Raw genomic sequence first — 13,167 nt, 5'->3', positions numbered from 1 at the left:
GTGGGGCTTCCATAGGAACCTACTTCTGAGGGGGAAGGAAGCAGAAAGTTTGGGGTTGATTTTGGACATTGCCAAATCAGCCCTCAGATGATAATCATGACCTGGGAGTAGAACACTTGTCAGGATGTTGGTCGCTAGAAGTCCATCTTTGGGGGATAAATGGGAGGATGGCAGACCAGGTACCAGGGTGATTTGACTCCTAGGTGCAGCTCAGCCAACCAGAAAGCTAGGGCAGGACATTTCACTTCTGTGGGCTCCTGGTTCTTCATCTATGAATGATGTTTCGGTCATGAGGGTCCCTTCTAGACCTAGTATCTTAGGTTTTACTTCGTGATTGTTTGGAGCATTCCATGTGGAATGTGGCCAGAAATTGTCTGTGGCTTTGTGCTGATTGGGGGAGAAAAATAATAGACTGGAGGTAGAAGAGCACTGGAGAGAAAGCCAAGCACTAAAGCCCTTGCCTTGGAGAAGACTCAGAGATGCCTTTGGAAATGGAGGGGTTTGCTGCTGCTGTGGGAACAATAACAAAAAGGCTCTGCATTTTAGTTAGCTTTCTTACATTTCATAACATTGAAAAGATCAGTGTTCAGCATGGGTTAGTCATCTGATGCTTGCTGAAGACTAGCTTTTTTTTTTTGTTTTTTTGAGTCAGAGTCTCACTCTGTCATGCAGGCTGGAGTGCAGTGGCACACTCATGGTGATCCTTCTGCTTCAACCTTCCAGATAGCTGGAACTACAGGCATGCGCCACCATGCCCAGCTAATTTTCTGATTTATTGTAGAGACGTGGTCTCACCATTTTGCCCAGGCTGGTCTAAAACCCCTGGGCCCAGGCAGTCCTCTTACCTCCACTTCCTAAAGTGCTGGGACTACAGGTGTGAGCCACCGCACCCAGCTTAGCCTTTCTTTTACTTGGATTTGACTTTGGTGAAATGTCAGAAAGGGCTGGAAAATAGTACTTGCTTTTTCTAAGGTTCCTACTCAGGTTGAAGGATCTTTAACCTCAAAAAACAATGGAATCTGTCCACATCAGATTTCAGAAAGGGCTGTCTTTTGCTTTTGTCCAGATCCTAAAAATGGCTTTGACTGGCTTTGCTTTCCTCTCAGGAACTGGGCTGTTCCTATACAGATGTTGCTGCCCAGGATGGTGAAGCCATGCTCCGGTCAATCTTGGCCTCTCAGCAGCCTGACCGATGCAAACGAGCCCAGGCCTTCATCAGCACCCAGGGCCTTCGGCCAGACACTGTGGCTGAACTCGTCGCTGAAGAGGTGACACGGGAGCTGCTGACCCCGTCAGAGGAAACAGGTGCTCTGCCCTCCAGCCTCCCAACCTCTCAGACAGCACTCTCAAGTCCCCAGTGTTAAGGATTTGGACACCTGCATGTTACTCTCTCAGGCTTCGAGATTACACTTTTAAGAGGAGAATACATTGATTTATTTTGTTGTTGCGTTTTATTGAGTTATGATTATGCCTAGAGTAGCTGTTTCTTTCTCTGAGGTAAAGAACTCCTTCTGTCTTATAAGATGACCAACAGGACAAAGTTTTTTAGCTTAGCAAGGTGAGAGCTGAGAACTAAATTAGTATTACTTCCTGGTTCCCAAGCCTAGGCAGAGTGGGCCTCCTGGCACAGGGATCTTGTCCCTCTCCCAGTTCTCTCATGGCAAAACCAACACCTGTTTACACATCTTTCTGTACAGGACATAAGCAGATATTCAGCTCAGCAGAGGAAAGCCAGACATTTCTTCAACTGACCACTCTATGTCAAGACCGCACATTGGTAGGCATGAAGTTGTTGGATAAGATTTCCTCCGTTCCCCATGGGGAATTATCTTGCAGTAAGTACTTGGCCTTTTTCTTACATGTTTTGGGCTTAAACAGATCTCCAAAAGTTTGCCCAGAGTCAGTCTGTCCAAAACTTGATTTGGTACCCTGTTTCTGCTCTGTATACCTAGCCCTCCAGCATGGGTTATAAGCTCTTGGTGGAAAACCTTAAGTTCACTGAAGAAAGTTTAGAAAGTATAGATAAGTGTCCCCAAATTTAAAATCACACAAAAAGTTAACCTTTAGCTTGATATACTTATTTTACTCTTATCTTACCCTGCAAAGTGAATATTATTGTCTCCATTTTATTATTTTATTTTATTATTATTTTCTTGAGTCGAAGTCTCACTGTGTCACCCAAGCTGGAGTACAGTGGCATGCTCATGGCTACTGCAGCCTTGACCTCTGGACTCAGGTGATCCTTCTGCCTCAGTCTTCTAAGTAGCCAGAACCACAGGAGTGGGCAACCACACCCAGCTAATTTTATGATTTATTGAATATACAAAGTCTTGCCAAGTTGCCTTGGCTGTCCTTGAACCTCTGGGCTCAGGCAGTCCTCTTGCCTCCACCTTCCCAAGTTCTGGGATTACAGATGTGACCACTGCACCTGGCTATTGTTTCCATTTTAGAAGAGAGGAAACTGAAGCTTATAAAAGCTAATTAACCTATAGCTATTAAGTGACAGAGCTGGTATTTGAAACCCGTCTCTGTGATTCAAAGCCTGCTCATTTTCTGTAATGTCTAGTTTATCACAGGCATTTAGTAATACATGTGATAGTTTTTATTTATAACTTTTTTACTTTATGAATATACTGTCGTTTACATTTTTCATGACATTGAATTATCTATGTAACTTTAATGGCTATGCAGAATTTCTCTTTATGTAATTAAAAATTGTATACTATTGTGGGATCTTTAGATTGCTATTTTAAGCACTGATGAATGTCCATATAGGTAAATTTCTGAATATATCCATGATTATTTCCCTAAGACAAATTTCCAATTTAAGAGTATGCCCGTTTTTATCTATCTATCTACATACACATACACATACACATATATGATAGGAAACCAAAAAAAACCCAGAATTTATTTGTAAAATGTGTATTTATTCTTACATGTTTAAACTTCGGTCACTTTCAAAGAACTCTCCATTTGATGCAATACACTTATCAAGATACTTTTTCCACTGCTCAAAATGGTTTTTTTTTCCTAGTCGGAGACTCACTGTGTCACCCAGGCTAGAGTGCAGTGGTATGCTGTTCACGGCCACCGCAGGCTCGACCTGCTGGGCTCAGGTGATCCTTCAACCTCAGCCTTCCAAGTAGCTGAACTACAGGCATGCCCCACCACGGCTGGCTAATTTTTAAATTTATTGTAGAGATAAGGTCTTGTCATGTTGCCCAGGCTGGTTTTGAACCTGTGGGCTCAGGCAATTCTCTCACCTTCTTCTCTGCCTCCCAAAGTGCTGCGATTACACGCATGAGCCATCACACCTGGCTTCAAAACAGTTTTGAACTCATCAGTTTTGATACCTTTTAGTGCTTCTGCCATTTTTTGTTTCATCTCTTCCACACAGGCAAAACATTTCCCTTTGAGGACTTTTTTCATCCAGGGCAACAAAAAAAGTCACTTTGGGCAAGATTGGGTGAATACAGAGGGTAGGACACAGGGGTCATGTTGTTTTTGGTCAAAAACTGCTGAACACTCAGTACAGTGTGGGCAGGTATGCTTGTAAATCACCCATCATGAAATGGGCAAATGCACTGAAAGAATCCAAAAATAATTCACTGAAGCCAAACACAGCTTCTCACAACAGTACTCGGTGGTACACTGATGCCAGTGGGTTCCTAGAATACTTACCTCACGGGAGAAAGCCTGTACTACAAGGGGCCTACCCTCCAAAAAATAATTTCCACTTTTTTGGGGGTCCCCCTTCATATACATTATATGAGAAATGTGTGTGTGTGTGTGTATTTCTTTTTTTTTTTTTTTTTTTGGAGTCAGATTCTCACTCAGTTACCCAGACTGGAGTGCAGTGGCACGCTTACGACCACCACAGCCTCAACCTGCTGGGCTCAGGAGATCTTTCTGCCTCAGCCTTCCAAGTAGTTGGAACTACAGACCTGTGCTACCATACCCAGCTAATATTTTGATTTATTGTAGAGACAAGGTCTCACCAAGTTGCCCAGGCTGGTCTCGAACCTGTGGGCTCAGGCAATTCTCTCAACTTGGCCTCCCGGCTAGGATTATAGGCATGAGCCACTGCACCCTGCTGTGTGTGTATTTCTTATATTCCCCTCCAAATTTCACTTTAGAAAAAAAATCTCTTCTCCCACTTAAGCAATGTAGAGAATAATTTCCTAGAATCCATTCTACTCTGTAAATTTTACAGGCCCAAAAGAGCATCTTACTGATATTTAGTGAACAAATGGGGTCTTAAAATGTTGAACAGTTACATTTTAAAAATAGCCTTCTCTGTCTACAGCCATTCCACCCTGAACACACCTATTCTTGTCTAAAGATAGCTTTCTAGCCAGATGTGGTAGAATGTACCTATAGTCCCAGCTACGTGAGAGGCTGAAGCAGAAGGATCCCTTAAGTCCAGAAGCTAGAGGTTGTGCAACTCTGCACTCCAGCCTGGGCAACAGAGTGAGACCCCCATCTCTAAAAAAAAGAAAAAATCCTTAAATTTAAAAAAATAAGCTCCATAACTCTTCTCAGTCCAGTCCAACAATATTTACTCAGTACAAACCATGCGCCGGGCACTCTAAGAACTTAGGATATGGTGAATAAGTTAAACAATCCCTGGAGCCACAGACTACTAAAACTCATAGGTCTTACTATACAGTAGGGGCCATACTGATCAGTCAAGATAAGTTTCTGGAGGAAATTTCCAACTAAGGCCTGAAGGGTTAGTTTTCAGGGCTGCTCAGTAAAGAGTAGGTGTGGGAAGGACCCCACAAATGCAAATGCCCAGAGGGTGCAGCATGTCTTAAGGATGGGGAAACACTCTTTTTTTGAGTTGGAGTCTCACTCTTGTTGCCCAGGCTAGAGTGCAGTGGTACGTTCACAGCCACTGCAGCCTCAACCTGCTGGGCATAGGCAATCCTTCTACCTCAGCCTTCCAAGTAGCTGGAACTGCAGACACATGCCATCACGCCTGGCTAGTATTTTTTTGCGATTTATTATAGAGATGAGGTTTCACCAAGTTGCCCAGGCTGGTCTTGAACCCACAGGCTCAGGCAGTCCTCTCGCCTCCCAAAGTGCTGGGATTACAGGCTAAGCCACCACACCTGGCCCCCTTTTTTTTGAGTCAGGATCTCACTCTCACTCCAGCTGAAGTGCAGTGGCATGATCATGGCTCACCACAGCCTCAACTTCTTGAATAGTTGGGACTACAGGCACATGCCACCATACCTCACTAATTTTATTTTATATAGAGATGAGGTCTTGCTAGCTATGTTGCCCAGGCTGGTCTCAAACTCCTGGACTCAAGTAGTCCTCTCATCTCAGCCTCCCACCCAAAGTGCTGGGATTACAGGTGTGAGCCACTGTGCCCAGTCAGGAACCCTTTTTCAGTCCTCAACATGCAAATTATTTTTCCATTTGCTTTTTAATTGTGCTTACAGTGATTGTCTGTAGTAGTTTTAAATCTGTACGTGTCATATCTTTTACTGCTCTAGAAATAGCACTTGATTAGGCCCTAAGACTTTCCACTGGTATATAAACAGAGAATGCCCTTCTATTCATATTGGCAGGAATTCCCATCAGTTTGTCTGCAGAAAGTTTCTCCGTCTTTAGAAAGCAAGGGTCCCTTGTTTCTTATTTGTTGGGCCTTTTGGAGACATGGTCACTCCGTGATTGTCCTTGAGGGTAGAGTCATGGGGCTGTCCCAGAGCCAAGGGACCTCAGAAGACTGGTAGAAGAGCCCTTTCCCGACAGGCCCCTTCACCATCCTTCTAGGCAGAGGTTGACAGTGGATGGCCAGCTTCATACCCTGTCTTACTAGTACCCCACCCACCCAGCCACAGAGCTCCTGATCTTGGCCCATCACTGCTTCACTCTGACATGCCACATGGAGGGCATCATCCGAGTCTTACAGGCCGCCCGGATGCTCACAGATGACCACTTGGCCCCCAATGAGGAGTATGGACTGGTGGTAAGTAGCCCCCTGCACCCCTCTCCATCCTGAGGAAACCTTTGAGGAGCACAGAGGCTGGGGGTCAGCTCAGAGCTGATGTGGTCTTAGGGAATTTTGCCCCTCTGGTTACCACTACCTACTTGGTAGTTGGCTGGATAGCCCCACCCTCTGCTCCAAGTTATGATTTCTGTCACAATCAAAGATTGCTCCAAAGGAGCAAAAGTGAGAGAATCCCTGCCAGGTTCCAGCATTGTTCCACCCCCTTGCCAGGGCAGTTAGCTTTTCTTGAGAGATAAGACAGCTGCATTTCTCCCCAAAACAAGGTTCAGACCTTCCTCTTATCTCTGAATTGAAATGTTAATTGACAACTCAAGCCCCAGATTCTCTGGGCTTGAAACTAACCTGAGTGGCTGAGCAAGTTTGGCCACTGTAGTGAAGAATGGTGAAAAGGGGAAGAGTGCTTGTACTGGAATGGCACTTTAGCACTTGACAGCCAGACTTGAGGATAGCAGAGAAAGGAAACAGCCAGTCAGTGGTGTCCTAATGACATATTTCTGAATCCTCCAGAGGCCCTTGTTGGATATGTGGGAGGGAGCCAAGCACACAACCTGGACAACCCTTCTCCCCCTAGAGCTTGGCATCTGACAGCAACCACTGATGCTGGTGGTCTGGCTTAGAGAAGTCCAGGTGACGCTGATGCAAGCTGTCCTCCCCCTCCACAGGTGCGTCTCCTCACTGGCATCGGAAGGTACAATGAGATGACATACATATTTGATTTGCTGCATAAAAAGCACTACTTCGAAGTGCTAATGAGGAAGAAGTTGGATCCGGTAGGTGTAATGAACCCCGGGATGACATGCTACTAACATTCAGGAGCCTCACCTTTTCTCAGAAATAATATCCCAGTCAGGGTGGACCCCTGGGATATGGAGGGAGGGAATTGGAGATCTCCCCAGAACACCACACACTACAACCACTGGCCTAAGATTCAAGTTCATACCAGCTAGTGATCATTGCTGATAATAAGTGATGAAGAAAATGGGTTTCCCTTCCTCCACCTCAGCCTCTGTCACCTGCCTCTAATGTCTTAAATGCCTGCTCTGGCAGGGGCAAAAACCCTGTATGAGAGCCATACTGAGAGTGGATTGTTCAGCTCTGAGGCTTGTTTGAAGGCCTTTAAAGTGAAGAATTTTCAAGGAACCATGAAAAAGTGTGTTGCTCAGTGCCAAGTTAGGAAGTGAAGGTGAAGGTCTGGGCCAGAGAAGCTGTGAAGCCATTTATGATGATCACTGAGAAGAAGGCCTGGAGGCAAAGGACTGACTTGCTCAGGTCTTGGGCTCTGGGAGCCCACTTTTCCTCAGCATGTGCTGTGACACCAGGCATATTACTCTCAGAGCCTGTTTCCAGATCCTGTTTTTGGCTGACTCTTGGCTTCTGCTCAAGTCATCTTTGGATTCTGGGAAAATGAGCAGGATTAAAAGATAAAGCAGAACAAATTCTCTTTAATATTGGGCCAGTTTCAGGACAGACCAGTCTGTCATCAGGAGTGGAGCAAGTTCTGGACATAGGTGCATCTTCAGGATCCCTTAGGATTAAATTAAATTGTTTTTGAGTCAGTTTTGCTTCTGCATTTAAATATTCTTTCAAGACTGAGGCAAAAGGATCACCTAAGCCCAGCAAGTTGAGGCTGCAGTGGCCATGAGCGTGCCACTGCACTCCAGCCTGGGTGAGACTGAGACTCCCAACTCAAAAAATAATTATTCTTTCAATAACTTTTCTGATTACAAAAGTAATGCATATTCTACGTAAGACACTTGGAAACCAGAACAGAGAGAAAAGCCCTCAATGTCTATTCACCATCTAAAGACAGCTATTGCTAAATGTTGAATTCAGGCCTTTCTTTGCACACGTACCCAAAGATACATATAAGAGGGCTATCCTCCCCCCAAACCCAGAATTTATAACAAATTGCGTATTTATTCTTACATGTTTAAATTTCAGCTGGGCGTGGTGGCTCATGCCTCTAATCCCAGCCAGCACTTTGGGATGCTGAGGTGAGATTGCCCAAGCCCAGGGATTTCAGACCAGCCTGGGCAACTTGGAGAGACTGCGTCTCTACAATAAATACAAAAATTAACTGGGTGTAGTGGCATGTACCTGTAGTTCCAGCTATTTGGAAGGCTGAGGCAGGAGAATCACCTGAGCCCAGCAGGTTGAGGCTGTGGTAGCTATGAGCATGCCACTATACTCCAGCCTGGGCAAAAGTTGAGACTTCAGCTCAAAAAATAAAATAATCTTGTCACCTTCAAAGTATTCTTTGTTTGATGCAATACACCTATTGAGGTGTTTTCCAAACTGCTCAAAAGTTTTTAAACTCATCAATTTTGATACCTTTTAGTGCTTCTGCCATTTTTTTGTTTCACCTCTTCCACATCCACCAAACATTTTTGTTTTGAGGGCTTTTTTCATACAGGGAATCAAAAAAGTTTTGTGGGGCAAGATTAAGTGAATAGGGAGGGCAGGGCACAGGGGTCATGCTGTTTTTGGTCAAAAACTGAATACTCAGTACAACGTGGGCAGGTATGCTCATAAATCACCCATCATGAAATGGGCAAAATCATTGAAAGAATCTCCACAAAAAAAAATTCACTGAAGCCGAATGCAGCCTCTTACAATACTAGCTGGTACAATAACGCCAATGGTTTCCACTTACCTAGTGGGGGAAGCCTGTACTACAAGAGGCCTGCCCTCCAAAAAATAATTCCATTTTTCTAGGAGTCTCCTCTCATACATATTCATATTTCAACAAAACTTTTATCCTGCTGTGAAGATAGATATGAAGTAGCCTGCTTCTCAAATCAGCGGTACTCCTACATCACTTTTGATGGCTACGTGGTATTATCTTAGCCTTTATTTTGGGCTAAGATTAATATCTGGATTATTTGCTATCAAACATCCCTGATATGTTCATGACAGCACTTTTTTCTGCTTATCTCTTTGGGAATAGATTCCTAGAAATGGAATTGAGATTACGAGGGCACATTTTTAAGGCTTCTCCCTTCAGAACGGTTTTACCTTTGACACCCTCAATAGCAAATAGGACATACCTGTTTCCTATACTCAGGATAGCAAAAAATTTTCATTCTTTTTCATCTCTTCATTTTTCTTGGGAGTTTTAAAGAAACTCAGAACCAGGTGACTCAGCCAATCCTGCCTGCCTTGATGTCCCTGGTTGAGAACCTGACATTCCCTTTTATCCCGGACAGAGTGGTACCCTGAAGACAGCTCTGCTGGACTACATCAAACGCTGCCGTCCTGGAGACAGTGAGAAGCACAATATGATTGCCCTGTGCTTCAGCATGTGCCGGGAGATTGGCGAGAACCACGAGGCAGCTGCCCGTACCCAGCTGAAATTAATTGACTCTCAGCCCTGGGGTGAGTGAGGTCTCGGCAGCACCCCTGAGCGGTGCTCCTAGTCAGAGAAAGTTTCGGGCTAAGAAGGGCAAGAGCCCAAGAGATTGGCTCGTATGCGTTGGATATGTCACTCAGCAGGGCCCACTTGGGCAGCTAGGAGATGAGAGAGGCACTTAGAAGGCTTTGCACCTTAGGATTGTACTGTCAGAATCTGGAGCCTATGTCACAATCTGTGTTATCTGTCAGAAACCAGTATGCATATTGCTCTAAGCCATCCTTGATGTTTCAGAGAATGAAGCTACAGTAAGAGTATGTGTATTTCTTGCCCAATAGCCTTTACCTGAGTGAGGCATAGTTACCTCTCTGTGAACATGCCTGTGATGTTTCTGCTCCAGTCACCAACACTACTAGTGGAGTCAGTCAGACTCGGCAAGTTTCATTTATTCCTCTGCAGAGGACAGCCTCAAGAATGGACACCAGCTGAAGCAACTGCTGCTGAAGGCCCTGACTCTGATGCTGGATGCTGCAGAGAGTTATGCCAAGGTAACTACAGAAGCTTACTCCCGACTGGCCATAGGACTTGCTTTCTGCAATAGGAATCTTCTCTTTTCCCTGAGCTCCTCTAAGTGAAGGGGGAGAGTGTGTCATGGGCCAATCAGAAGGAGTGAGTACAGGTGTTAGAGGGTTCACAAAGGAGAGGGTGACAGCAAGTCTTTGTCGGTGCCTCCCTCTACCTTCATTCTTAGGACTCCTGTGTGCGACAGGCCCTGCACTGTCACCGGCTCACCAAGTTGATAACTCTACAGATTCACTTTCTGAACAATGGCCAGAACACAATGCTCATCAACTTGAGTCACCACAGGCTGACGGACTGTATCCTGGCCCTACCTCGGTTCTACCAGGTGAGCAAGAAAGCAAACTCTAACCAACACTGCCAGCACCCCCTCCTGCTGTCCTACTCATGGCATCTCAGAAGTTGGGTGACTTGCCAAAGGCTTCAGGGCTAGTGACACAGAACCAGGACCAGTTCTCCTGACTTAGCTCTCTTATACTACCATGAAGGAGTAATGTGGTGTATTTCTCACAAGCATATTGTTTGGGCAGAGTTTAAAGAACGGTGAGACAGTACCCATCTCACTTCTCCATGCTGTCAGGCCAGCAGAGAGGGAGACACCTTTGGCCCCTTCAACAGTTCAGAGTAATGTCCCTGCTAGTGGCCCTGCAAGCAGCTCTCAGCCCCAGCACTTATAGAAGGGTGCACCCAGATTAGTATAGGAAGTCTGAGATGCCAAGAGACTGATCTAGCCCTTTAACAAAGAGGGACTGTTATCAGGGAATCAGCCCTTTCACGGTTCCTTATATAGCTGAATTAGTAGGAATAATATAGTTATTCTTTCTGAGTGTTATTAATCAATTGTGAGAAAGCTTAAAAATGCTGAAAAGGCCGGGCTTGGTGGGTCAGTCTGTAATCCCAGCACTTTGGGAGGCCAAGGCGTGTGGATTGCCTGAGCCCTCAGGTTCAAGACCAACCTGGACAACTTGATGAGACCTCATCTCTATAATAAATCAAAAATTAGCCGGGTGTGGTAGCACATGCCTGTAGTTCTGGCTACTTGGAAGGCTGAGGCAGAAGGATCACCAGAGCCCAGGTTGATGCTGGGATGGCTGTGAGTGCCACTGCACTCCAGCCTGGGTAACAAAGTGAGACTCCAACTAAAAAAAAAAAAAAAAAAAAAAAAAAAATCACTGAAGAAAATTGGGTGCAATGGCACATGCCTGTAGTCTCAGCTACTTGGGAGGTTAAGGTGGAAGGTTCACTTTAGACCAGGAATCCAAGTCCAGCATGGGTAATACAGTGAGACTACAAAAAAACCAAAAAATGCCAAAGAAGATATCTGGAGACTTATGGGAGGGAAAATGCCAAACTAACACCAGACTTTTCCCCAGGTTGGCTACAGAGCTTTTTAACATAATTGGCAATTATCATATTCACTATCAGTGTACAGTTGTTTTCTAGAACAATCTACCTTTGATTTTCCATCAAATGGTCTCTCATGGTGTTTGTTCTTCACTTCCATCCTTTTTAAGGCTTCTATTGTGGCCGAGGCCTATGATTTTGTTCCAGATTGGGCTGAAATTCTATACCAACAAGTGATTCTTAAAGGAGACTTCAATTACTTAGAAGAATTTAAGCAGCAAAGGTTGTTAAGGTCCAGTATATTTGAAGAGATTTCAAAAAAGTAAGTATTAAAAGTTGCCTGTAAACATTTCTCCTTGCCTCTACTGAGGCGAGACAATTTTATAGCTAAGTACAACATGCCTTTAGCTAGCCCTCTACTTAGAATGGCAAGTTGTGAAGAATCCCCAGATTTATGCAAATAGATGAATGAGATCAGTTTGCTCATGGTACTTTGCACTTTTTCCTCTATAGGTAGCAATAAATCTTCAGAGCTGATGGTCCTTATTCAATGTACAGAATGTTAAGCTGAGCACACTGGCTCACACCCACAGTCAGTTACTTTGGGAGGCTGAGGTAGGACGATCACTTGAGCCCAGGAGTTTGACGCTATAGTATGCTATGAACCCGGCTGTGAAGAGCCACTGTACTCCAGCCTGGGCAACACAGTAGGACCCTTGTCTCTTAAAAAAAAAAAAAAAGTATCTTAACCTGTACATTATGTTTCTTTATCTAGATGTAAACACCAGCCTACTGACGTGGTGGTGGAAAACCTAAAGAAGTTACTCACATATTGTGAGGATATCTACCTGTATTATAAGTTGGCATATGAACACAAATTTTATGAAATTGTAAATATGCTTCTGAAGGACCCTCAGACAGGTTGCTGTCTAAAGGACATGCTAGCAGGTTAGATGATTTCACACGTGCCTGTTTTCTTACAATGACAAAGTTCTGGCGGATGTCTGTGATGAAAGTAGAATAATGCATTGGGGATCACTGCTGAAGCTCAAAAAGCCCAGCACTATACCTATCAGTCCTTTGTGGGTAGTGGGTAAAGAATGAGAAAATTTTCACAAGGAAATTTCTACTTAAAAGTGAGTGTTCAGCTATACAATTTATATATGGATACAAATAAGGTCAAAAGCTTCTTCCACAGGATGGTTTCTATTTTAGATGATACAATAATGATTAAAGAATATCTGTGCCTGCAGATTCCAGTTTCAAATAAATTTAATATTATTTACACAGTTAAGGAACAGGTGATACATTTTCATTTGTTAGAAACTGATCTTTCTGTAATAAAATAGATTGTAAATTCAGTGTATGTCATTATTACTGCTAAGGAAATCTTAGCCCTTGTCTGCCTTAAAACAATCTTTATTTACTGTAATTATTGCTGTGTAGTCACTGCTTTCTGTTAATTCCTCAAATCATGTTAGATGGTCCTGTTTTCCACTTAGTAGTCTATAGCACTTTGAAGTTCCTATTTCCTATATAAATTAAAAACTTTTTTGTTTTGTCCCTAATTCTGGTTGTAACAATTAGGGAGGAAAAAAAAAGGACTAACCACAAATTTGGTTAAATCGTTTAGAAGATATGCAATAAAGATTCCCCAATCTATGCATACAGTCATAATCTGAGTAATAGGCTCAATTACTTCAAATAAATAGTTTTTCTAGGTACTTAATTAGGCCTTAATATTGAGACAAAATAATTTCCCCAAATAAATAAGAGAAAGGCAGCCCTACACCTTTGTTGCTCTCTGTTAAAGACATGGCAGATCACTCTGTTTTAAAGCTATAACTATGTCAAGCATTTATTAAGCTTC

General features: G+C 43.7%; 1 protein-coding gene across 3 annotated transcripts in view; it reads left to right on the top strand.

Moving 5' to 3' along the window:
* Positions 1–12,658, top strand: part of SPG11 (SPG11, spatacsin vesicle trafficking associated) — a 100,261-nt gene extending 87,603 nt beyond the window's left edge. Inside the window, exons 32-40 of one of the 3 annotated variants that reach the window (XM_008069628.1) lie at positions 1,107–1,305; positions 1,698–1,835; positions 5,850–5,983; positions 6,688–6,795; positions 9,232–9,400; positions 9,834–9,922; positions 10,126–10,281; positions 11,468–11,619; positions 12,073–12,658. In XM_008069628.1, coding sequence (XP_008067819.1) covers positions 1,107–1,305; positions 1,698–1,835; positions 5,850–5,983; positions 6,688–6,795; positions 9,232–9,400; positions 9,834–9,922; positions 10,126–10,281; positions 11,468–11,619; positions 12,073–12,250 — 1,323 coding nt within the window. In that variant the 3' untranslated portion in view covers positions 12,251–12,658. The remainder of the gene's footprint in view (positions 1–1,106; positions 1,306–1,697; positions 1,836–5,849; positions 5,984–6,687; positions 6,796–9,231; positions 9,401–9,833; positions 9,923–10,125; positions 10,282–11,467; positions 11,620–12,072) is intronic. The other 2 variants (XM_008069629.1, XM_008069630.1) reach the window with 2 other exon arrangements.
* The last annotated feature ends 509 nt before the right edge of the window (positions 12,659–13,167 follow it).

Source organism: Carlito syrichta, unplaced genomic scaffold (genome assembly GCF_000164805.1).
Source record: "Carlito syrichta isolate Samal-C Ts95f unplaced genomic scaffold, Tarsius_syrichta-2.0.1 Scaffold312149, whole genome shotgun sequence".
NCBI lineage: Eukaryota > Metazoa > Chordata > Mammalia > Primates > Tarsiidae > Carlito > Carlito syrichta.
The sequence above is the reverse complement of the archived record's forward strand: the minus strand, read 5'-3'. Positions and strand labels throughout refer to the sequence as shown.